At 38.4% G+C, this 24974-nt stretch overlaps 1 protein-coding gene, 1 long non-coding RNA gene and 9 other non-coding genes across 21 annotated transcripts in view; all 11 read right to left on the bottom strand.

Moving 5' to 3' along the window:
- syncrip (synaptotagmin binding, cytoplasmic RNA interacting protein) overlaps positions 1-11225 on the bottom strand; it is a 15774-nt gene extending 4549 nt beyond the window's left edge. For 3 of the 9 annotated variants that reach the window (XM_034018721.2, XM_034018722.2, XM_034018720.3), the window contains exons 1-8: positions 10884-11225; positions 9520-9676; positions 8357-8475; positions 8143-8250; positions 2370-2483; positions 1857-2033; positions 1636-1771; positions 1016-1221 (exon numbers count right to left, since the gene is read on the bottom strand). In XM_034018721.2, coding sequence (XP_033874612.1) covers positions 1016-1221; positions 1636-1771; positions 1857-2033; positions 2370-2483; positions 8143-8250; positions 8357-8475; positions 9520-9664 — 1005 coding nt within the window. In that variant the 5' untranslated portion in view covers positions 9665-9676; positions 10884-11225. Of the gene's footprint in view, positions 1-1015; positions 1222-1635; positions 1772-1856; positions 2034-2369; positions 2484-8142; positions 8251-8356; positions 8476-9519; positions 9677-9930; positions 10053-10883 lie in introns of those variants that run through there. The other 6 variants (XM_034018723.2, XM_034018724.2, XM_034018725.2 and 3 more) reach the window with 4 other exon arrangements.
- A 4356-nt stretch (positions 11226-15581) lies between these two features.
- Positions 15582-21300, bottom strand: LOC117410869 (uncharacterized). Of its 3 annotated transcripts, none has more exons than XR_004545735.3 (11): positions 21220-21300; positions 20184-20263; positions 19904-19982; positions 19271-19338; positions 18700-18750; positions 18415-18494; positions 18135-18213; positions 17815-17874; positions 16453-16526; positions 16176-16206; positions 15582-15740 (listed from the first exon to the last, which is right to left on the bottom strand). It is a non-coding gene; the product is annotated as an uncharacterized LOC117410869 (long non-coding RNA). The 3 variants fall into 3 exon arrangements; XR_004545736.3 differs by having other exon boundaries at positions 16176-16201; XR_004545737.3 differs by lacking the exon at positions 18700-18750.
- LOC117411641 (small nucleolar RNA SNORD50) lies at positions 15993-16065 on the bottom strand. The gene has a single exon (XR_004545832.1). It is a non-coding gene; the product is annotated as a small nucleolar RNA SNORD50 (small nucleolar RNA).
- LOC117411635 (small nucleolar RNA SNORD50) lies at positions 16332-16404 on the bottom strand. Its single transcript, XR_004545826.2, has one exon. It is a non-coding gene; the product is annotated as a small nucleolar RNA SNORD50 (small nucleolar RNA).
- Positions 17676-17750, bottom strand: LOC117411634 (small nucleolar RNA SNORD50). The gene has a single exon (XR_004545825.3). It is a non-coding gene; the product is annotated as a small nucleolar RNA SNORD50 (small nucleolar RNA).
- LOC117411638 (small nucleolar RNA SNORD50) lies at positions 18013-18086 on the bottom strand. Its single transcript, XR_004545829.1, has one exon. It is a non-coding gene; the product is annotated as a small nucleolar RNA SNORD50 (small nucleolar RNA).
- LOC117411636 (small nucleolar RNA SNORD50) lies at positions 18294-18367 on the bottom strand. Its single transcript, XR_004545827.1, has one exon. It is a non-coding gene; the product is annotated as a small nucleolar RNA SNORD50 (small nucleolar RNA).
- On the bottom strand, positions 18582-18655 carry LOC117411640 (small nucleolar RNA SNORD50). The gene has a single exon (XR_004545831.2). It is a non-coding gene; the product is annotated as a small nucleolar RNA SNORD50 (small nucleolar RNA).
- LOC117411639 (small nucleolar RNA SNORD50) lies at positions 19782-19855 on the bottom strand. The gene has a single exon (XR_004545830.1). It is a non-coding gene; the product is annotated as a small nucleolar RNA SNORD50 (small nucleolar RNA).
- Positions 20063-20136, bottom strand: LOC117411637 (small nucleolar RNA SNORD50). The gene has a single exon (XR_004545828.2). It is a non-coding gene; the product is annotated as a small nucleolar RNA SNORD50 (small nucleolar RNA).
- Positions 20353-20426, bottom strand: LOC117411633 (small nucleolar RNA SNORD50). The gene has a single exon (XR_004545824.1). It is a non-coding gene; the product is annotated as a small nucleolar RNA SNORD50 (small nucleolar RNA).
- Positions 21301-24974: the final 3674 nt, after the last annotated feature.

Raw genomic sequence — 24974 nt, 5'->3', positions numbered from 1 at the left:
TGTCAGACCCTGTCCAACATCAAAAAGGCGTCACACAGGTCCCTAGTCATTTTTTATCCGGAAAAAGCTGAGACAAGTTTTCAATGGCCAAAAAAAAAAAAAAAAAAAATGGTGAGGTGGATCTGAGCAATACGCATAGTCCATTCACCACAGACATAAACAAACAAGATAGCTGCTTCCGCATCCAGCACTCAAAGAATATCCCGGACATTTGCAGAGCTTTTTGCGATGTTATAGTAATAAAATAGTAACTTGGATAGCATTATTGAGGAGTTTGGGGATAAATTGTGTGATCAGGAGATGATTTATCAGTATGCACTACTATGAAGAGACGTGATAAATACAGCAAACAAGGAGTGGTGCAGGGCTGGAGATGCAGTACTGAGTGTAGTGTTGATATGCAGTGCCTTTTAAACCTGTTTTGCTGTGAATAAAATTACTTTTAAGCAGCGCGTTTGTGTGCTCAAATATGTAATGTTATTCAAATAGTTTTATTTTTTCGTGTAATCGTATTCGACTACACTGACCCATCCCTATCTGTGCTAGACAAACACCCGCCAGCTAATTTCATAGTACATAGCGATTTAAGCTTTTTGACTGTTTTGCTTTAGTTTTATTAACGTTAGTTTGTCTGTTACTTTATTATTATAGTTTATTAACATACACTTGCCTATTGTTTTGCTTTTACTTATTTACGTTAATTTCATATGTTGATGCATGTGCGTCATGACAACTAATACATATGTATGTATTTATTTATTGATTCATAGTGTGTCTGGTGGCTAACTCCATCTTAGAGAACACTTCAGCTATAAGAACACTTCGCTTGCTTCCCGAGGGGTGTTCCCTTAGCCGGAGACTGCTCTGTGTGTGTGTTGTTTCTAAAGTAAAAAGGTGGGGCTTTTTTGTTTTTACCACATGTTTAGTATCACTTCAGTTAATAGTGCAATGAATCTGTCAATTAGAAAACATTTCAAAAGAATAAAATAACCTTGATCAATTCCACAGAACTTACCTTGGCCATAACCTCCGGATCAGGATCTTCAATTGGGTCAGCCCATTCAACAGTTACAACGTTGCCCCAGACTTTCACTTTTCCGCTCATTAACCGGCGTCTTGCCTGGGCAGCAGTTTTATGATCTTCATATTCCAAGAAGCAAAACCCCCTGTTCTTTCTTTTGTCATCTGGCTGATGGTACAGTATAACATCTGTAAGACCCTCTGTTGAAACAAAATTGGGTATATGTAAAATTAAAACATTTGAAGCCATGTATTTACTTGAAAAGAAATATTTAAAAAGTGAGTTCATCTTTCAGTAAGACTTCAGAAATTATTAATCCGATTAGAAACAGTGTTGTCTAGATAAAGTATCTTTCCTTCTGCAAACAGCGATCTCAGTCGAATAAATCTTACATCACTGTTTCAGCCGTAAGATGGTGTAATAACATCACGGATCACAAAAAAAAAAAGCTGACAGGAAAAAATAATTGATGCGGAAGAGGGGTCAGAACCTTAAAATTGCAATTTCAAAAAGGTGTTCCCAAAATAAGTCTTATTTTGTGTTTTTTTTTTTTTTAGTGTTTTTTTTTGGCGCTAGTGTACTTTTGTCTCCAGACTGTTTGACATGTTTCTTACCTGTGACTTTGCCAAATTCTTCTACAATTTGTTCCTTTGTTTTACTCTTGGGGATAGAGCCGACAAACAGTCTGTTATTGGCTACAGAGATGCACACACCAATGTGTTTTCCTGGGCGAATTTCATGGTTATTACACTGTGGGAAATAGTAAAGATATAATCAAAGTCCTATTGATAAATCTGTCACGTCTCAACCAGCCAACTACAAGGTAAATACATACCAGTTTAACAGCCTCCTGAGCCGCTTCTTTCGTGCAGAAAGTGACAAAGGCATAACCCCTGTTCAGGCCACTTAGGGGATCCATCATGAGACGCAGGTCCCAAATGGGCCCCGCCTTCTCAAACAGTGGAACAAGTTCATCTTCAAACAAGTCTCTTGGAATTTTGCCCACAAAAATCTGAGATTTAGAAAGACAAAAAAAATATATATATTGCAAGAAATTCCAAACCAATCTCTTAATACTTCAGTCAAAACATCACAAGAATATTTTGGACCTATAGTTGCAGAATATAAATGAATCAATTCATGAACACTTTGTGGCCATTAAAACTCCTCTTTGCTCATATTTTGCTATGTATTTTTACTTCTCTTGATGATCTAGGTGGACCACCCATTACTTGCACAGTCCCAATGTTAATCGCTTTCCTTAATTTATAAATTGTCTAAAAACACATGGTAAGCAATGCTAAAATGTTGATGTTTCCACAAAAAAACTTGACAACTAAATCCTTACCTCTGTGCCAACAGTAGGCTGCACTCCTGAATGCACAGACTCTGGTGGGGGGCCACCATATTTCCTCTGTCCTGTAGTCACATCAAGTGTATAGCTTGTTCTTTCCAAAAGTTCCTGTTAAAACAATGTCTGGATTAAAACTTGATGATCAAATGTTCAGTATTTTAACAACACAGCTGTGACTTGGTACTCACAGACATAATAATCTTTAACCAGCTCGCTTAACGAATGCTTCATCTTGGAAGCCAACATTCTTTTCACAAATTTAGGTTTTAGAACAGAATTAAGTTTTCAGAAGCATTAAGCTGCATCCACACTGGACGTGAGTGAATAATTTAGAAGTCACTGCAGTCAAATGGGAGTATCCACACCAGCAGCGAGCAACATCGCTTTGAGAATTTCGCGTCGCTAAAATAGAACCTGTTTAGGTTTCCTCCACCCCCCCCCGCCCCGTCCGTCCGTCCATCATGCGACTGGAACAAAACTGACCACAGAAGCAAGGTTAACACCCTTGACACACATCAAACACACGCCTTAAAACAAGTTAATCATTTTATGTAGTACCAGTAATCGTGGCTTGCAGGTGGTGCAATTAGCAGCACCGAGACATTTTCTTTCCGATTATGCACGTTGCATAAGAACAGGTTTATCAATAAGCAAAAAATAAACTGGACCACACATGCAGTCTATAAAGCCAGCATTTAACCCTTTGCAGTCCATTGTCGGACTGGGTCCGACATTGCAATTATTCCTCACAGGTCCTTTGTCGGACTGGGTCCGACATCATTATAGCAACGCAATAAACGGGTGTCTAGTCGTTTTTTCTCCGGAAAAAGCCGAGAAAATCATTCAATTGCCGAGTGGGAGCGACAGGAGCCGAGACAAGTCGGGGGAAAAAAAAAAAAAAAAAAAAAGGCGTATCTCATGAATAGTCATACATGGTATCAGGTATCAGGTATCAGATAACGGGGCGTTCATAGTAAACAAGCTGGCTGAGTGCGTCAGCGCACAGAGACTATCATGGACATTTGCTGAGCTTTTTTCAGATGTTATAGTAATAAAATAATTACTTGGATCACATTATTGAGGAGTTTGGTGATAAAACGAGTGATCCGGAGATGATCGATCGGTATGTACGACTATTATTATTATTATTATTATTTTTTATTTCTTACATAGCTGAACGCTATAGCAAACGAAAGGGTGGGGCGGGGCTGGAGATGCCTAGTGAGTGCTTTGTTGATATGCAGGGCCATTTAAACCCGTTTGACTGTGAAAAAAAATACTTTTAAACAGCGCGTATAAAATTAACTGCGCGTGTGAAAATTAATTAGACCTGGCGTGCCTGACGCGCATTTAATAAATGGACTGCAAAGGGTTAAATGAAAAAATGTGCACTTTTGCTGGCTTTTCGTTACAAAGAGACCCAGAAATGGCTGCCTCAGAGCGAGAGCCTCTGTTAAGACACATGCTAATCTTTTAAACTTAAGGTATTATTTACATTTTTTTGTAAATTAGCAAGTAAGTTGTACTTTCTTAATACATGAACCTGACATTTAAAATGCAGCAATCTAGTAAAGTTACAAAAAAAAAACACATGCCAGTCGCCAAGGTATTGGCGGATTTGAAACTCGTGTTGTGTAATTTATAACACTTCGTGTTCAAGCGTGTACTTGTTGAGAATGTTTAAAAAAAACCTAAAGTTTACTGTTAATATATTTAATAGCTTTTAAATTTTATATATATATATATATATATATATATATATATATTATATATATATATATATATATATATATAATTTAAAAGCTATTAAATATATTACTATATTAGTTATTTATTGGACATGCACAATCCGATTTCTGTAACTATTAAAACATTAAGATTGACAAATATGTTTAATAGAAATGAAATGCTTAAGCAATAAGGCACAAGAGGGCATACATGGGTTGTGCTGGATATTGTCACTTCTTGGTGTGTTGTCAGGTAATTTTTTATATATTTTTTTATTTTTAATAGACTTTAAATAACTATAAAAACCTTGCTTAGTTGTGTGTGTGAGGAGCTGCCTTCCTGCATATTCTACGTAACACTGTTGCTAGGTAATTCACTCCCATTGGCTCCAACAGCACAGAGTTTAAGATGCTTTGTTGGGATGAAGATTATTAAATTATGGAGTAATTAATTTAGTCAAATTGTATTTTTTTTTATAAAGCCAGTCATTTAAGCATTTAACAGGCCAATTTGTGTGGTATTAATTTCATTTAGGTTTTTTTTGTACCTGTAAAGAGTACAGGGTAGTAAGAAGAGAATGAAGAAAGGCAAGAGTCAGTGGTTAAGACATTGCGTGTAGTAATGTAAATACTGCCAAAATATTAAAATAGACAGCTAAAAATTAATGAAGTCAGTTTCACAAAACGACAGCTGATACGAACTAAAAAAAGAGTAAAATAAAACTGAATATCTGACAACTGGATCCGACCGAAGTTACAGAAAAGTACTCGTATGTACTACAAATAAAATACCAGTGTCTTGTTTAAAACAGAAAAACTGGTTCGTAGTACAAATTAATATAAACTGGAAGACATGACAAGACACCTTGGTGTCTCCAGTATCTTCCATGACAACAGGTATTTCGATAGGTGTTTTCTTTGATTTTGGTGGCGCAATGATATGTGGTTAGCACAGGTGCAGTGATTTGCCTTTGTTCCTAATCGTGACATTGTGCTTGATATTGTAAGGGCTAGGAACACTGACAGACCTATCAGCATGCAGCATTCTAACAATCCGTTTTATAATTATAAGTATAGTACTATAAAGAAATATATCATAGAAGGAGGCTGTGTGGTCCAGTGGTTAAAGAAAAGGGCTTGTAACCAGGAGATCCCCGGTTCAAATCCCACCTCAGCCACTGACTCATTGTGTGACCCTGAGCAAGTCACTTAAACTCCTTGTGCTTCGTCTTTCGGGTGAGATGTATTTGTAAGTGACTCTGCAGCTGATGCATAGTTCACACACCCTAGTCTCTGTATGTCGCCTTGGATAAAGGAGTCTGCTAAATAAACAAATAATAGAAATAAACAAAAGAAAAAAACGAGTGGCGCATCCAGTAAAAGCACTCGCTAGAGTGCAGGATGCGCTCTATAGCCTGGACGTTGCGAGTTCGAATCCAGGCTATTCCACAGCCGACCGTGGGCGAGAGGTTCCAGGGGGCGGCGCTCAATTGGCCGACCGTCGCCCGGGGGGGGGGGGGGGGAGGGTTAGGTTGGCCAGGTTGTCCTCGGCTCACCGCGCACCAGCGACCTCTGTAGTCTGGCCGGGCGCCTGCGGGCTTGCCTTTAAGCTGCCCAGAGCTGCTGAGCGGCTGACAGCACGTGCTTCGGAGGACAGCGTGTGTTCATCTTCGCCCCTCCCGAGTCAGTGCAGGGGTGGTAGCGGTGAGCTGAGCCTAAAAAATAATTGGGCATTTCAAATTGGGGAGAAAATAATAAAAACTATTTGGCAACGACAATTATAAAAAAAAAAAAAAGAAAAGAAAAAAACATTTTATGTCTGCAGTATCTGATGGAGCATACTGTAAACATTGCATGCATTTTTGTAGAAAAACACATTCTTTATAAATCTGGGGTTCAGCAGTTACAAAACTGAAAGAACGTCAAGAAAATCAGAATTCCACAAAGCAGCAGTAATAGTTGGCAATGAATTTGTGTCTGTGATGCAACAAACTAAAACACCTGCACATCAGGAGCAGAATTCAGCTTAAAGGAAGAGTGAAGAAAAACAGGTAGACACTATTTTTATATTTGAATAACCAAGTATTGCTTATTATAGTTGTACTCTTTAGTATGTTACTTGAATGTACTAGCAAATGTGTTCCAAACTGCACTGAAAGAAACATTTCCTTAATGTTATAAATTTGTTGAGGTGAGGCGGGGTCACAGGGAACCTTTTGTGTATCTTGAATTAAGTGAACCTGTCACGCTACAAGGCTAGACCCACCCCCATTAATCACTAATTGATTGATTGTGTTCACTGTTAAAATAAACCAAAATCCTACAAGTTATATTCTACTTTTTTGTGTGTGTTTTGTGCGATGGGGAGGGGGCAAGTATTTTGAAGGACAAGTACATTTCTCTAGCATTTTGTCCCTTGGACAAGTTTTTAGAAATTGGCCACCCCTATAATAATAATAATAATAATAATAATAAATATATAATACTACTACTACTACTACACTTTAAAATACTTGAAGTTAATAAAAAGGATCAATGAAGGAATTTGTAAAGAAACACAATTGAGATTGCAGTAAGTTGTATATATAAAATGAATAAAATAATTTTGTTGAAAATATCAGTTCAACTATACTACTATTGTCCAGCTGTACCGGGCTTCAAATCAGACTACTACGACTACTACTACTGCTACTACTGGTACCCAGTGCTTAATTTGTAAAGAAAGAGGTGCCGGGCGCAAACAATGACAATAATACCGTCCTTAAGAACCACACATTCAAAATTATAACACATTTATTTGAAAGAGTATTGTACGTACTAGTGTTAGATGTTTACAATCATGTATTCTACATCATATAGTAGTGTGTGCAGAAAATTTAAAGGCAACCGCAGGACATACATAAAAAAAGCTGACATACATGTTTTGTTATGGTTTTGCATTTAAATTGTTTAAAAAACAATAAAATAAATACGCACCCAACACGAACATTGGTTTGACCCACGGTCCGCACTATTATCAGCGATGTGTAAGCAACAGAAGCCACTGGCAGATTACAAAAACGATTAATTGAACTTAGGCTAGGTAGTTATCTTAGCATGTTTTTATTCTCTATTAAATTCTATTCATTGAAAAAGGCAAGAGAACCAGATCGTTATTTTTTATTAATTTGGTTTAATATTATATAGCAGGCTGATGTTCCTATTGAAGTAGATACAATATTTTTTGTTTCATTAAAGTTGTCATTGTTCTTTTTTAAATTAATGTTCAGTTTTCACATTTTGTTGTACTCACTTAATCAAACCAAGTAGTGTAAGAAGTTGCTTGTATCGTTCATATCAAGTAAGCTTATTTGTGTATATAAAACGACAGAGTTGCAGCCAGTGTCATCTTACTTAAAAGGCACTCAAGCTGAAATCGTGAAGTAATTTAAAGTAGGCTACAAACGTGGCAGCAGACTCTTTAGCGTGCACGCAAGAACTTGCAGACTTGATACAACTGTGTTGGGAATTTAAAAAGAAAGCATTTTATGAAATTTAACTAGAGGTACCAGGGCTATGACTGCAGGCCCAAAGGTTCCGGGGCTGAGTCCCGGCACAAATTAAGCACTGCTGGTACCGTGAAGAAATAAATAATAATACTACGAGTACAACTGTACAATTACTACTAATATATGATAACAATAAAACTGTTGGATATATAGGGATGTTCAATAATTCTGATCTATAGATTTTACAAGTAAAACCTTTATTTTAAACAAGCCCTGTTTTGTAATGGGACAGCCCATCTCTAGTATGTCCAATAGGAATGCACAGGCGGGGTCATGTATTTATTTCCAGTCTTTTGGATCGTTTCCAAGTCACGTCTGGTGTGGATTGACATTTGGCGATGCTCGCATCCAGTGTGGATGCAGCTCTAGGTAGTAGATTTAAAAAGCAATTTTGTACCATATTTATGAATGTAAAAATCTTACGGTAGCATTTGTAGGAACTGTTAAATTAACTTTGTAAAAGTAGATTTAATGTGTGTTTTTGAAACATACTTTTATTTTTGCTTCATCTGGTCCTTTACTGGATTCTGACACTTTGGTCCCCTGTTTCTCCCTCTGTCTGTAGGTCTTCATTACTCCACACAGGAAGGCACTTTTGTTCTGAAATAAAAAATATTTTTTTTATTAACCATAACAATTTGGTATATACTTAATAACTTAACACAAAGGAAGTTTGCCATTTTCATTTGAGCTACAAGTCACTTACTTGAACATGTGACAGATCACTGTCCTTGAACTGCTGTAGTACTTGCAGAGCACCTTCTTCATTAAACTCTTTCAAGGCCTCAATTGCTCTTTCATCTAGGTCACTATGAGCTACCAGCCCTTTGAAAAAAACACATTTTATTTATAAAAAGGAATAGGCAATTCATACAGGATGAAATTACAGTATAATGTCCAATCAGGTCTTATTGGTAAACTACCATCCCAACAGTCACCCTGGGATAGAATACAAACAGCTTCATATGGACAAATCCTAAAGCCATTTGCATTAAAGGTACTGTAGTTTAGGAATGTGATTGCCTTTTTAACTATGGAAGAAAATGTGTTTAATTAGATAATGGTCTGTAAAGACCACATAAGATACATTTCACTCTCTTTTGATCTTTTTTGAAACTCCCTGTGTCTGTGCGACCTTTGTTACATCATTTAGTGTGGTCCACAGCTTTGCAAAAAACACATTCTGGCCTTTAAGCCTGTTCCCTTGAATTGAATAACTTAAGTAGTTAATCAAGTATCATTGCTATGCACCACTACTTAGTCAAATGTTTTATGCACACTTGATCCAAATTCCTAATATCACAACCAACAGAATTGTATTTAGCACATTAGAACAAGCAACTTACTACACCATATGTTTGATGATGTAATCTGACTCTGGTCTTTGCAAACCCAACTATTATTAGCTTATCTATGTTGTGCATCACCTGCCCCTGCTGTGAACAGCTGCTGCTATTGTTCTTCAAGTGCCCATCTGGCTGAACACATCCCTGGAGACAATATCATTACATGCCCTTTCTCTGGCTAGCACTCAGGCATTGCTTACACATTTTTAAAACTAATTAGTGCAGACAATACACCTCAATATAATCAACTGATGTAAATATTATATTGCAAAACAGGCATTTGTAATGTTGCATTAAGATCTATATGCACACCTATTGCATTTAAAACACATTTTGACAAAAGGGTTAAGTGTCTCTTTAGAACACTGCAGTACCCATTTTGTTAAGAAACCACAAAAAGTTGCTTTAGTAAGTATCCCAAATCCCACATGTAACAGGGATTCTAATGTAACATATCATGCAACAATTTAGTGCAAAACGAAGTCATGTGAAAAGCATGTTTGGTTGCTTTTGTGCACCTTACCTGCTATGTAAATTTCATCTAGTTTTTCAGCAACTTTCTGTGGTAAACCAGCTTCTAATAAAGTCTGGAAGTGTTCAGAATGGGTAACTGCAGGGTTGTCCACTGGTTCTTCAGTACCATTTCCATTAATATGTTCTGTGGCCATGTCTCCAGAAATCTGTGCAAATGCAATGAGCCAAATTAAATTGAGAAAAGTTTGTTGAATGTTAGTCAGGGGTCATATGTCATGCTGTGTAACTTCATATGCATGCACGTGGTACATACCTTTCTTGTCCCATTACCTATACAGTTACATTTCAGCACAATATTGTTGCATTTTAGATCATGGGAATGTACTTCAAGCTAAGTAGCTCTGTGCTTGCATTAAAATGTTGAATGTTTCAAGAATAGACTGCAAATTTCATCTCGCACCTTTAATAAGCCGTTTAGTTGTAGTAAAATGATAAAGCTCGGAAAATTTGCATTTGTGTGCAATTAAAGTAGTCGTTTAACAAAGCCTTCCCGCCTTCTGCTTCAGCTGCTGTAACCAGCAGAACGAACAAAGCAAGTCCAAGGCACACCCCACAGATCAGGCAAACTTCTGACACACGTGCGTTATGATGTAGTTACAATTCTGTAAAGTTAATTCTTACGTCAAAACTAAAGAATCCAGTTTTGAACATAGTTGTAATTCTCAAATAACAAGTGTACAGTATTTTCTAAATAAAGACATCGGTAACTTTAATATAAAACACCGTTTAGACAAATACAAATAATGACAACCTCGGATGTTTATAAAAACATGTATTTTCTTTCAGAACATGACAATATAAGAGCACTTGCATCTACCACGTATAAATGCAAGATATGGTATTGGCAATTAATTACCAAATGCCACCTCACCCGCGAATTAACAAATACATGCACACAATGTGTAGGCAATATGGCAATTGAGCTTTAGATAAAATGGTGTTGCAGACACAAAACAAAACACTTCGCTTTAAAGTAATTTGCCTTGTTTGTGTGTGTGTGGAGGGGCCTAATGAATGAAACGAATAGAAAAGACCTTTGTACCACTATCTTAACTGCATTTTAAGATGCACACATACATACTTTCTGGACAATTAACAGGATCTATTTAAATGGTTCCTAGTCAAATATCTATTTTACCAAAATATCCTGCAACTAGCTTTCTACAGAAAGCAATCGGATGTACAAAGGCCTGGTTGGCCAACGTGCCGCCACATAACTATCTGGAGTCCATTTTCAAAAAGCCGGTCTTCTCATTCAACATCATCCCAAACCAGCAGTTCAAAACACTACCAAAACAAGTAACGCCGCAGCCCTGCAGGCCCAAACCACTCAATATATGATCAAATTATTACCTGCCAATTGCTCTGCAAGTTGTGTGGTATGCGTTTCAGAAGGGTATAAAAAGGTGGCAAGTCTTCCCGGCGTAGATCCGCCTCTGCCGTTTCGCTCTGGAGGAAGATGTAAAATGGCGGCCGTGCTCACGCTGTGATTTTGGTCGTATCAATGGGGTTTCTTCGACAGCAGCGCACGGGCTCCCCTTTCTCTCTCACTCCTTCTGCTGAATCTATCATCACCAAGCAGAACTACAGAGGTGGAGCCCAGCGTCCTCGGCGCCACTGCACCGCGCTGCTGTGGAGGGAGGTGTGGAGGGAGGGGCCCACACTTTTCATCAATGACGGGCAGGGCTTTGCCACGAGCGCCTCATCCTTACTACCAACCCTGCCCATCAAAAAAGAACAAAGAAACCGATACTGTAGATCGCTCTTAAATTTGACATGCACACAAGTAAAAAGATAGAGATATGTATAGGTTAAATGTTGCAAATATAGATCATTCTCAAATTATGCACAACATTAATACATACATGTGTGTCCAGAGCCCAAGCTTTTATTTACTAGAGTATTTCGGGAGATTAGCCTAGTGTGTGTGTTTACCAGTACTGTTTTATTCCATTATAAATGTACGCATGTATAATGGAATAAAAACAAACACACAGTATATTTAAGTCCAAAGTGTTTTAGTTATTTTAAGCATTTTTTCCATTCTTACCTTTTTATGAATATAATATAGTTTGGTGCTGAACTGTTAGACTATTTTGGTATCATTAACACAGTGAAGTTTCATAAAATAAAATAAAATTCCAGTACTAGTACTGTAATTGCAGATATGCAGAATATGTTCCAACAGTTAATGTACATTTACAAAATGTGACATGCATAACACAAATAAATAAGACTCAGAACACAAGTAAATATCTTTAGTTATAAAGAGCATTTGATCAGGCCAACGCGTTCCACATTACAAACGCATTGTAAAAACCTCAGACACCTGCAACCTCCAACAGCAATCCAGCAAGCCTACAGCAAATATCAATTGGATACTTAACAGTTCAGCAGTCAGAGGGATAATTAAATTACTTCTAGCAGGAGTTAATAGATCAGATTTTACAGGACCTATGGGGTTGATTTGTTCAACCTATACTGTGTGAATAAACCACAGCTCGACCTTGTTTTAGTGCATTTTACAAGACTAGGAAGTCACTGTGGGCTACCAGTGTGTGGTTATTGTAGGATTATCCTCTACAAATAGGTGACGGAAGCAAAAGGATTCACTGGTACCTAGAAATGCTGCAATGGAATCTAGCTGTGCCTCATCTCCTGGAGTAGAGGTTCATCAAATCAAGCCCAAGCACATTTACACTTGTGAAATCTCAATATCTCATTTTACCCACATCAGTATTTACTGCGACTAATGTCTCATTACTTATTTCTTATTTTGTCAAAACAAACAAGTCTGTGCATTCAGCTGCTGTTATTCAAGCCGCTAGGCCCACCCTGTAAAAACACTTTCCAGTAAACTTTTGAAGACTGTTCAGTACCTCGTTTTTCAAACCTGATGCCTTACGATTAGGAAATAAAAGTATCCCATTAACTCTTTAAAATGCAATATGTGTGAACAGGGACTGCTTTTCTGCATAGGGTGGATTATTATACCATATGGTTGACTTTTCAGTGTTCACTTTTACTGTTCCTAGAGCCACAGATGAAAATCAGGTGTGCCGGCATTATTAATCATATATTTCAAACCTGTATACAAGAAATATACATGTAGTTATTTATTTCTTAGCACATGCCCTTATCCAGGGCGACTTACAATTGTTACACGATATCACATTATTTTTACATACAATTACCCATTTATACAGTTGGGTTTTTACTGGAGCAATCTAGGTAAAGTACCTTGCTCAAGGGTACAGCAGCAGTGTCCCCCACCTGGGATTGAACCCACAACCCTCCAGTCAAGAGCCCTAACCACTATTCCACTTTTTTTTTTTTAATTAAAAGTTTACATTTTAAAAATTTGATTTCAATATAGCCAATGCAAAGAAAGTTTATTAAATATTGCTGTATATAAAAAGCGATACAACTGGCACACATAGATGTTAAGAGTGGGGGCCAGTTAAGACACCCTGGCTCGTGACCTCAAATAGCATCTACGTACAGCCCTATCACATTACAGAAAGTACAGAACAGACACCAAACGGGCACTATAGCAAGGGCAGCCATATAATGACGGTTATTAAGATTCCCTACAAAAACTGCAATTGAGTAAAATGCTTTACTTCAGTACAATGACACTGCTGTGTTGTGTACAGATGATAAGCATCAATGACAAAGCAGGGTATTTTTATTTTTTAATTAGTAATGTAAGGAACACTGCAGTATATGTAGGTTAATTTGCTTGTCAAGGTGCAGTACACAAGGTGTTGGTATTACAGCACAGAAGAATATCTATTCAGCAAGAGCAGCTCGCAACATTCATCTTTAACTGTTGATTTTGTGTGTATACATACATAAAAAATAAAAGTTTGTGTCTATATAGATATCTATATTACACACACAAATATTTTCATGCCGATTTAAAATGAAAAATGTATTGCATAAGCTTTTTTTTAAAATTTGTAATCAGTAATTAACACCCCCCACCCCCCCCTACAGACAGATAAATAGTTGAACTGCTAATATATATAACAATATTATCCAACATCTATTATTGCTTCAGTTCTCCAAAAACAAAAGTATCCTTTTCCACTGGTAAATGTTTCACTTTATTGAATAGTCAATTTAAGATATATTCTGGGTTTTTAGTAATGCATTGTTTTAAAGTTTTCATTCCAATTTAAAACCAGTGTTTCATTGTAGCAAACGGTGGCCCTGTAGTACTCAGTGCAATAAAGAACACAGTAAGTGTATTGCACTGGAAGGAAGCCAGGTCCCCAGACACACTTCCTATTCAGCTTTGTTGGCCAATTTGCCATGGACTAGATGTCACCCCTGATATACAAGGTCACTGAAAAAGCCAATAGATTAGTCTAGTTGTGAAGCTGCATATTCTGCTTTATCCATTTCAGGCAGCCCAATTAACACATGCCGTCTAGAGAATTGGAATTTAGTCACTGAAAACCGAGAACACACGGACCACCATTCATCCCAGGATACAACTCCAACCATTATAAAACTAACGCAGACATGCAGGGGGAGGGGAAAGAGAGAGACACAGACATTGTGAAGTGTACTTACCTTACCAATACAGTACTAAGGATTAGTCATCACCTTCCAACCTTATTTAATATTACCAAGTACAAAAATCAAGACAATAACTGTTAACAGCTTAATAATCAATCCCTCAACAATTATTCAGACTTGGGGGGGCAACCATTAACCACCTTTCTGACCCTGCAGTCTTAAACAACCACGTCTCGGGCTTCACCAGAACAGGATGCTACTCCAAGGACGTACATATCCCTGGACACCCCCGCACTTCTACAGCAGTTGGGTTCTATATATTTAGAACCAACATAAACCTCAGCTTTTGGGGAATTGTAACCAGAGGGCCAAGGTTATAAGTGTGAACAGTGCAGCAATACCAGGCTCCAATACCTTAAATTACTCAAGGCATTGAGCACTTCAGTTTCCTAAAATACATCGAGTGACTCAGATATCACGAGGAAGCTGACTATTTGAATGTCCAGATCCAACCCTTCAGTAAATTGTAAACCCTGTTTCATGCATCTCATTATTAAAATGTGTTTTTTTTGGTGTGTGTGTTACTCCGTGCCAATGTAGTACAATTAAAAAAAAAACACACAAATAAAGAGGGGGGATATCCACAGCATCTCTGGTTATAAGAGAGGAACAGGGACTCCCACCATTACAGTTCAACAGTATACATACTGTGGAAGAGCCCTCTGAGGCAAGACCATTGTAATGGTTGTCAATCTCTACAAGTAGTTGGTTATGAATAGGATAGAGGTGGGCGTTTCTTCCTGTCCCTTTCAGCAGCACATTGCTGAGACATCCCATTACAATTCTAAAAGTTCATTGTAAGCCAGCATTGTTCACATGGATGATTAAGACCTACAGTTCAGAAGTGTGTCATTTATTAATGTCTATATTACAGCAATACTTGAGTGGTCAGTTTAGTCTTTCTGCAACTGTACTAGTGGAAAAATTGAATGCAGACAACGCTATGTAATCACAGAAGAATCCAGCGATTTCAACTACAGATTATTCTTCTAGCTGCAATCGCACTGCCATATGACACACGCACTGCAATTCCGTATCGGTGTAGATATTAAGTTATTGGCATACAACAGAGCAGGTTTCCTTTGTACTTCGCTGGCAAAACTGATTCCATTAATATTGTTTCATGTCAAAACCTGGTCATAAAACAAACACGAGGAAGCTAAAGCCGCAACCAATACTGTAATAGACAAGAGACTTCAAATGTGAAATCGGAATGAACAGGTGCAGACTATCTGAAAGCATGGTCAGGTTCATCAGCTCAGGACATACAATAACTTGCAGTTCCAGAATGCCAACATTAAAAAGAAAGTGCATTTAAATACAGAATTGAAAGGGGAAGAGGGGGCTTGACTGGTGTATTAAATAAAAGCAGTAATGTGGCAAAGGAGGAATTGCATCTCACTATAAAACTGAAGACACTGCTGGTTTAAAAGAGAAAGAAAAGGAAGTAGACTAGACCAAAACTATTTATTTATTTATTTATTAGAAAGTTGAAGTGAAAAAGCAAATAACATAGCTTCAGAAATACTGCACACCAATACAATAGCCAAACACTATACTTGGGGGGAGCTGCATGATCCATCAATTCCCAAAACAGTCTTCGGACATGTAGAACACCCGTTACTGTAGGAGAGATGGAAAAAAAAAAAAAAAGTTTCAGCCTAATCAAGTTGCTCTGCGTGACTAGGCAATGACTTGGTGGGATTCTGACGCGTCATTTAAAGGGGTCCTGACAATAGTTCCAATTAGTCTAATCTCGGTCAGTTCCATATAAAAGCTTTATCACGTTTTTAGAGTATCGTGTTACTGCAAGCTTAATATCAATCTATATTTGTGTCATGCACAAGCAGCATTCTGCCGAAAGGTCAGTTCACAGTCCAGGTCAGCAGTCAGATCCGTTTGAATATTTCATCAATACTCAGGTTCGGGATAGATTCATCATAGGACTGGTGAACACAGACTAGCTTTCACAAAGCGTAGCTACCCTTCTAAACTGTCTGGGCCACAAATTCAACAAGGTGGTTTAAAAGCAGGTGGCTCTTGCACAAGTTAACTTACCTTTGATTGCAAAATTCTGCAAACATCTGTGCTGCAAAGAAATTTAGGAGGACAAACGTTAATTCTTAAAACAGTATAAATATCACTGTACTTAACAGCAACATTAATCTTTCTACAGTTGAACAATGACCTGTCAAAGCAAAAACAAGTGGTTGAATTTCAGTAGTCAGATCCGTATGTGATTATCAATCAATGTGAAATCAGGTTCGGGATAGATTCATCATCAAGACAACCACACTGAAAACGTAGGTGTAATTCTACAAAAATGATCGCGTACCTGCAGAAATCTAATCTTCATTGACACCAAGTCTTCTAAACCCGACAACCAGAGCGCCACACAAACATCTCGTGCTGCACAAAAGAAAAAAAAAAAAAGAAAGTTTGCTAGACATTAGTACTAAACACCTACCGTAAAGAATATTTAGTAAGTCTACAGTCTAGGCATTTTTGCAGGGCCCTTAAAAGGAGGGGGCGCGACCAATGCACCTGTGCGACGTATACACCTGTGTCCAATACTTAACTACTGTACCAGTGCCACAATGGGATTACTATAGCCACAGTTATTATGGCTCCCACAAAACTAAACCCGATTTATTTGTTCGGGATCTACGGCATTCAGGTCATGTTCCTAGGTAGAAACACAAAACCACTGTTCTAATTAAAAATTCATTTCTTTCTCTCAATACCCTTAGTCATTTTGAATGTTAAGCACAAGCTTCGACTCCTAACTGACCTCCTCTCAAAACATCACAGCTATACTGCTTTAACACAATATAGCAGTCAGTCTATGAAGTTCCTTATTCCCACCCTCCCGAGAAATTGATTTGTTACCGTTCAAACTGAACCCACCCCCTGGGATCCGTACCAAACAGCTATTGGTTAGAAAGCAGACTAGTAAACCAAGTCTTCTGTTTGTTGTAATTGCAATGCTAGAATAATGCAGGTGACAGACTGAATGAAAGTAGGACAGTAAGAAAAAAAAATGCTTCAACAGGTTTGAAATTGCACGTTGTTGAATTTGCCAAAGTACATGTGTATCGCAATGCTGAAAAAACAGTACGACTGGAGACGAAACAAAGAAACGAGCCGAAAGGATCAAAGGGTTTATGGCCAGATGTAGAAAACAGAGTACTTTGAATGACTAAAACATACTGTAACATTCTAGATGTCAGTGCAACACAGTGGTACACTTGTAAAGTATGTGTATGGTTCCGATTAACAAAACAAATGTATTTGTACAGCTAGAAATTGGATGTAATTGTACTGCACCATATGCAACACTAAAATGTTTTGTTTACTGGTTATTAAATGGTGTGCGGTTTATTTTATTTTTGCTTTGTAATTGATGAAGCAGCACGGTAATACTTTCAATCTGAATTAATACAACAAATTTGTAAAAGCCAATTCAAAACTTAACCTGTGCATCTTTCAGTGTTGAGCATGTAGGGAAAAATAAAAAGGGGAGGAGTGACCTATAAAACGATTACGAATCATGGTTGAATTTCAGGAGTCAGATCCGTATATGATTCTCAATCAAAATGTGAAATCAGGTTCGGGATAGATTCATCATCAAGACAACCAGACAATTAAAACTAAACCCAGAGCCAGACAATCATTAGGGCAAACCCAGGTTACATACCAGAGCACACACCAACAGCACCTGTGAGGTTTTATGCATTTGTCACCACTCGAACCAGAACTGCAAAGAGAAACAGACACTATAAAGCTTCAATACATAAAGGATATCTCTCAAATCTGTATGCATTTGAAATTAAGGGACAATGCATTATATTACAAATGTAAGAATTTAAAATATCACAAGCAAAAGGGTGGTTGAATTTCAGGAGTCAGATCCGTATGTGATTATCAATCAAATCTGAAGTCAGGTTCGGGATAGATTCATCATCAAGACAACCACACTGAAAACGTAGGTATAATTCTACTAAAATGACTGCGTACCTGCAGAAATCTAATCTTCATTGTCACCAAGTCTTCTAAATCCAACAACCAGCACGCCACACAAACGCATCCTGCAGTGCTGGAAACAAAACAAGGGTTTATTATGTATAGATATCTAGTAGCAAACTAGAATAAACACCTATTAGTTAACATGGTTGAATTTCAGTAGTCAGATCCGTATATGGCTTTCAATCAAATCTGAAGTCAGGTTCGGGATAGATTCATCATCAAGACAACCACATTGAGGCAGCTAACATTCATTTCACATGAGCCAGCATACTTGCAGAAACTGCATCTCGTCTGCCACCAATTCCTCTGAACTCCCACCAGCACTCGGCACAAATTCAACCGGTCCTTGTGCTGCAAAGAGAAAGAAATCCAACATTGATTTAGCTCAGATCAAGCAAAAAAACTAGAGAACTGAACAAGCAAACAAAGCGTGGCTGAGTTTCAGGAGTCAGATCCGTATGTGATTATCAATCAAATCTGAAGTCAGGTTCGGGATAGATTCATCATTAAAACAACCACACTGAAAACCGTTACATTTCAAAACGACCTACTATACCTGATGTTTAATCTTCTGAACTTCCAGTGCTTCATGCAAGTTCATTCTGTCCTACAAAAATATGATCATAAACCCTTATTGTTGGCATCTAAACACACTGTACAGATATCTAGTAGTTGACTAGAGCAGTGGTTCTCAAACTGTGGTAAGGAGACCTTTGGGGGTTTGCAAATGGGTCCCTGAATTCTGGGCACTCATTTTGTAATCATATATTCAATGTACAAAAATGTATTTACTGTTGTGGCGAGACAGGTTGTGATACAGACGATAAGCATAAGATATTTACTCACTGCAGTCTTTCTAGGTCGAGATTTTCCTAATTAGTTTAGTAGGAGGGCCCTCCCACCTCCTAATTCAAAGTTAAAAAGTCTCTTCCTCCAAAAGTGTGTTTGAGAACCGCTGAACTAATTCAACAGTGCGATCCCTGCAGGATTAGCAAATCAGACCTGCAGTTAGGCTCGGGATAGACTAGTCATCAAAACAGCAATGGGGGTGGGGGGTGGGGGGGAATGACCCTGCCATTGACAAAGTAAACTCTGAAGTTAGAAAACGGAGCATGGATGTATTTTACCTGCAAGGAGGTGGCTCTGCATTTGGCACCACTGCTTTGAACTTGAACAGCAATGTGCCATACCGGGGCTAGGAGGAAAAAGAATACTTACAAGTTGTTATGAAATATTATGAAACATTATTATTATTTGTTTATTTAGCAGAGACTTAGACTAGAAACATGCACCTGGCTTTAGTCCAAGGTTTGCATTAAAAAATTGGCTTAAATGCATTAGTAATTTAAAAACGTTACAATAACTTACCTATTAGTATGCCAACCTCCCTTATCAAGGTCACTGTAAAAACCATGCAAGTGACCCATTTATATGCACTAACTGTCATTGGTTGTAAATATGGATCTCAAGTCTGATTACTTTGTACCCCACTGACCATATATTTTACAAACACTAAGGTTTATTTATTAAACAATCAGTTAATACACAAGACAGACATTCAAGTAATGCTTGGGTCGAGATCATGTGTAGAGACAATTCTAGTAAAAAGTGGGAGCATACGAGACACAAAGTGGTTGAATTTCAGGAGTCAGATCCGTATGTGATTATCAATCAAATCTGAAGTCAGGTTCGGGATAGATTCATCATCAAGACAACCACACTGAAAACGTAGGTATAATTCTACTAAAATGACTGCGTACCTGCAGAAATCTAATCTCCATTGTCACCAAGTCTTCTAAATCCAACAACCAGCCCGCCACACAAACGCATCCTGCAGTGCTGGAAACAAAACAAGGGTTTATTATGTATAGATATCTAGCAGTAAACTAGAATAAACACCTATTACTTAACATGGTTGAATTTCAGTAGTCAGATCAGTATATGGCTTTCAATCAAATCTGAAGTCAGGTTCGGGATAGATTCATCATCAAGACAACCACATTGAGGCAGCTAACATTCATTTCACATGAGCCAGCATACTTGCAGAAACTGCATCTCGTCTGCCACCAATTCCTCTGAACTCCCACCAGCACTCGGCACAAATTCAACCGGTCCTTGTGCTGCAAAGAGAAAGAAAGCCAATATTGATTTAGCTCAAAGATCAAGCAAAAAAACTAGAGAACTGAACAAGCAAACAAAGCGTGGCTGAGTTTCAGGAGTCAGATCCGTATGTGATTATCAATCAAATCTGAAGTCAGGTTCGGGATAGATTCATCATTAACATTAAACCACACTTTATATTGTTAGTAATCTAATCTGCAGCAGATTGTTTAACAAATAAATGGCGACATTAAAGTACATGCAAAAGCCAATATATTCTGCATCTGTTGTGCCACAAATCCTTTAAGCTTAAACAATATATTCACAGCTATGCCAGTTGCACATTGTTCAATAACTCACTGCAGTCAATTATGCAATGTGGACCAATCAATCCAGAGCAGGCATGTTGGCACTGCTATTGAATTTCTACAGTAGCCCTACAGACATCCCAATGCCATTCCGTTTTTCATAGGCAATAGATTATTATCGGCATCGACTGTACAGTCAACATAGCAGCCACGCCAAGCAGTATCTGGGGACACTTCTGCATAAAGCATTGCCAACGGCTAACTTTGCTTTACCCTTTAGAGACCAAATCAACCTTCGTTTAAATATGTAACATCGGAACTTTAAATGTCTTGAGAATTACTGCTACCATTACGTTTGTTTCATATATAAGTTTACGTGATAATCATTTCAGTCAAATGCAGCCGACTGCAGTATTTCTAGTATTAACAAATGTATTTTAGAAACTCTAAATAAAATAAACCTTATAATCCCCACCCCACCCCATATTAAAATATAAGTCAGTCAGCCGAGCGCACGTGCAAATATTTCGTTGTTATTTAAAAATTAAGTACCGTCATCGGTACTGTACATATAATACAAATATTTAAAAAACGTGATTATCAAGTGCTCACACATATCGGATTAAGATTTAAAAACCAGAAACGTGCAAAGGTACACTAATACTTACAGGCAGACCACATACACGAAGCACAGGCCACCGAGGAAAGACTGTTCTGAGGAGTACGCCGTCTTCTTATACCAACACACATATCCAATTTAAGATTGAAAACAGTAGATTCGCTTAAATGTAAGCGCGGTCGAGCGTCCCCAAAAAGGCAGGTTTAAGATTGAGGCATTTAGATTCGTTACAATTTCCCCGCGTCTCTAAACTCAGATTAAAATATGATAGAAAATTATTATGTAACTTTGAATCTTTATTATGTATGTATTTTATCAGTATTGTATTTGGACAATAAATGACGGATTTTGTAAATTTCGCAAGTCAGAAGAATACCGAAGCACGATACCGTGTTATCCATAATAAACGCGCCCACGGACACGTGAAGGTCACCGATATCTTACAGTCATGTTGTATCCCATGGCGCCAAAGTCCCCCACAAATCACACACGCAACAGTATATTAGTATAATACAGTGCATATGTTATGCCTCTTTTTTTCTACGGATCGCTGTGTAGGTATGTCTATTCTAACTTGTTAAACTAATTACGTTGAGTCTCCAAAACCAGTATTTCACTCATAAAGTTGCACATGTATTCAGTGACGCGCTTATTCAATTGTGCTAAAATTGTGTTCATTCTTTAGCAAAGTATCATTATGTAGGGTTATATGGAGGCATCTGTCAATCAGTCTTCATGTTAAACCTACATTTTTACATGTGCCTACAGATGATACAGGTCATGGTGATTTACTTTCATCATTATTATTATTATTATTATTATTTATTTCTTAGCAGACGCCCTTATCCAGGGCGACTTACAATTGTTACAAGATATCACATTATTTTTACATACAATTACCCATTTTACAGTTGGGTTTTTACTGGAGCAATCTAGGTAAAGTACCTTGCTCAAGGGTACAGCAGCAGTGTCCCCACCGGGGATTGAACCCACAACCCTCCAGTCAAGAGTCCAGAGCCCTAACCACTACTCCACACTGCTACCCAATCATACTGATTGCTCCAGTTTTGCATTTAAAACCACAGTGGGGAATGTATGTCCCTTACATACTTGGTTGCCCGTTACCACTGCCTGTTACACTTGGCTTGGCTCTGGTCATGACTGGGCACGTTGAGCAGGCTGGTTGGAGCAAATACACATAAGAACCCACAGTAGATGCTTAGGGTTTTGGAGAGCACCCTGACAGGGGTTCTCACTGAAGCATGTTCAGTCAAAAGTAAAGCAAAGACCTTTGTTCTCAAATGGTCCAGATGAACTGCTTAGTTTGAATGATGGTGCTTCAGCACAGGGGGCTTGTTCAGTCACCCCAGTGGAAAGAGGACAACACAAGACCAGTTTTCAAGACCTCCAACAATACACATGCTAAAAAAAGGGGGAACTGCTTTGCACAAAAGGAACGGAGAGCCACACTACATGAGAAATAAAGAATGATAGAACCCTACCAGCACACAGAATTATTTTGTGCGCTGCTGGTTTTATGAGAAGTCTGTGTACATAATATATTGTCCTCTGTTTTGTACGTGCTTTTGTTTAATCGTATTTCGAGTGGGTTTATTTCTGCTTACTTTGCAATCTCAGGCTAATTCATTGTGAAACTTGCATTCAGAAAGCCCACAGCGACACAAATGTTTACATTTCATGAGCTTAGCTTTGGGTGACACTGTTTTCATTGCTAAACTAACGAGCTGAAAATAATGGAAGCAACTGTTCTGGGATCCCAGATGTGAGGCCACAGCGCAAGTGTAAACTGGGAGGCTGTTTCTTTACAGTTGGTTGTTTCACCTCCTGTAACTGAGCGACAGATTAAAATAGTACCAACAATAGCACGTAATACAGGACAAAAAAATCAGCCTGACACCCAACTCTGGAAAATCACGTCTGCAGCATGTGTAACGTGCACAGACCTAGGAGCTCGGCATTATGGCCCGGTAGCAAAAAACTGTTTCTACAAGAGTTTTTATTTTTTTATTTTATTGTGACATTTCTCAATCATGATACCATATCCAATGTCTATAGTCTCAGTACTATAAAAATATGTTCTGTTTGAACGCTGGGATCTTATTATTGTACAGCGAAGAGGAAGAGGAAGTTCACGGCTGCTAATCTGAAAGAAACGCACATTTATTTTTTATTGTATTATTATATACTGCAGCTACAGAAACTGTTGTCTGTCGTCCCCCTCCCCCACTTTTGAAATCAAATTTATGCTGCTGCGCACAGACTTTAGTCAGAAACCCCACAGCCCCCAAGCACAATGGGGAGGGGTCAGGCTTATAAGACTAATTTCACCTTGTCTGACCACAAGATAAGCACTGCAAGTTAAACTATTCACTACAACCTGCAGGAGGAAGGAATCGTTTGGGAAACGCCAGGTACACTTCTAACTCAATGTTATCTGCACGGACTGGATGGAACATATTGTAGCACGGAATAAGATTGCTATCGCAAGAAGAAGGCAGTCATGACAACAGATTGCGGTTCAATAGCCAGCAGGCTCTTTATTTGCAGAAACAGGTTTCCAGTACACAGCAAGTAACACAGCTCACAGCACACGATTCTCCACTATCTTGAATCCACCACACACACAGCCTGATGCACCCTCTTTTATCCCCCTCAGACACAGAAACACATAGTTGCACCCACCACCCAATCAGTGCCACCGATCTTCACCACCCAACATTGAATTACATTCTGAGCAGCCACTGACTACAATGTATAATTGCAGCCGAGCCTTTGGCCAATCAGAACTGGGTTGGCTGCAAAAGTCCCGTCTGGAGTAGCAAGTTCCTTATGTGCATGTGCACCTGACTTTTCACGTGGCATCAATTAAGACCCCCAAACAACCCTTAGCACGATCACCTGAAAACAGCCCTGCCTTGTGCCCCTACCCAGTGAGAAAGAGGGGGAGAGCAGTCCATTTGTTAAAACTACTGCAGATGGGTTACCACAAAGCCCCTTTATCAATTTGGAATGGATCTGTCTTCATAATTGGCCATGGAGGCAGTCCGGTGTTTCAAGCTGAAGTTGAAGGCACCAGGTCAGTTATCTACTGACCTTAATGACCTTGGCAGAGGATTAGAATAATGCAGAATAATACAGAACATGCATTTCTAAGGTTCTATTTTGGTCCGAATAGCTTCGGCTGCTTGAAATGTGTGTCCTGTTGGCTCTTAAAGGGCTTCTCCCTGTGGGACACTGTAAGCACCTAAGTGTCTGAGATGCTCCATGAGGTATATAACTATTGAATAGGACTATGGTCTCTGTTCATGATGAGCAATGGCTACAAACATAGGCTTGATACTGACCTGTCAAGTTCTGACTTCAGTCCTCTTGGCCTGTGACTATCAGTAGTCCTTGTTTGTCAGAACCTGTCTCTGTCACCACTCTCATTAGCTTCTCTGTGTGCTTCTTTATAATAACACACATTGTGATGCTGTAACACTGACTCTGTATTTAGTGTCTGTACATAAAATCTAATTTCCAATTCTGAGTTATCAGTGTTACTCTTTTTTCATCAATCTTTCATTATATTTTGAAGAGATGGATGTTCTCTCCCATGCACAGACTCACGATTTACATATAACTGAATCTAAGGAACGCTTTATATTCTCAGTCTAGCTCTAATGTTGTTCAGTTGTTCTTAATTGAATTTTTGTGGCTCTCAGATGACCCCACCGCACTGTTTCTGCAATGCGGTTATCGTTCCTTGTCCCCAACATGATGAGGAAATAAAATGGTGTTTTG

This window comes from Acipenser ruthenus, chromosome 6 (genome assembly GCF_902713425.1).
Source record: "Acipenser ruthenus chromosome 6, fAciRut3.2 maternal haplotype, whole genome shotgun sequence".
In the NCBI taxonomy this organism is placed as follows: domain Eukaryota; kingdom Metazoa; phylum Chordata; class Actinopteri; order Acipenseriformes; family Acipenseridae; genus Acipenser; species Acipenser ruthenus.
Note: the sequence above shows the minus strand (reverse complement) of the source record. Positions and strands in the feature narration are given on the sequence as shown.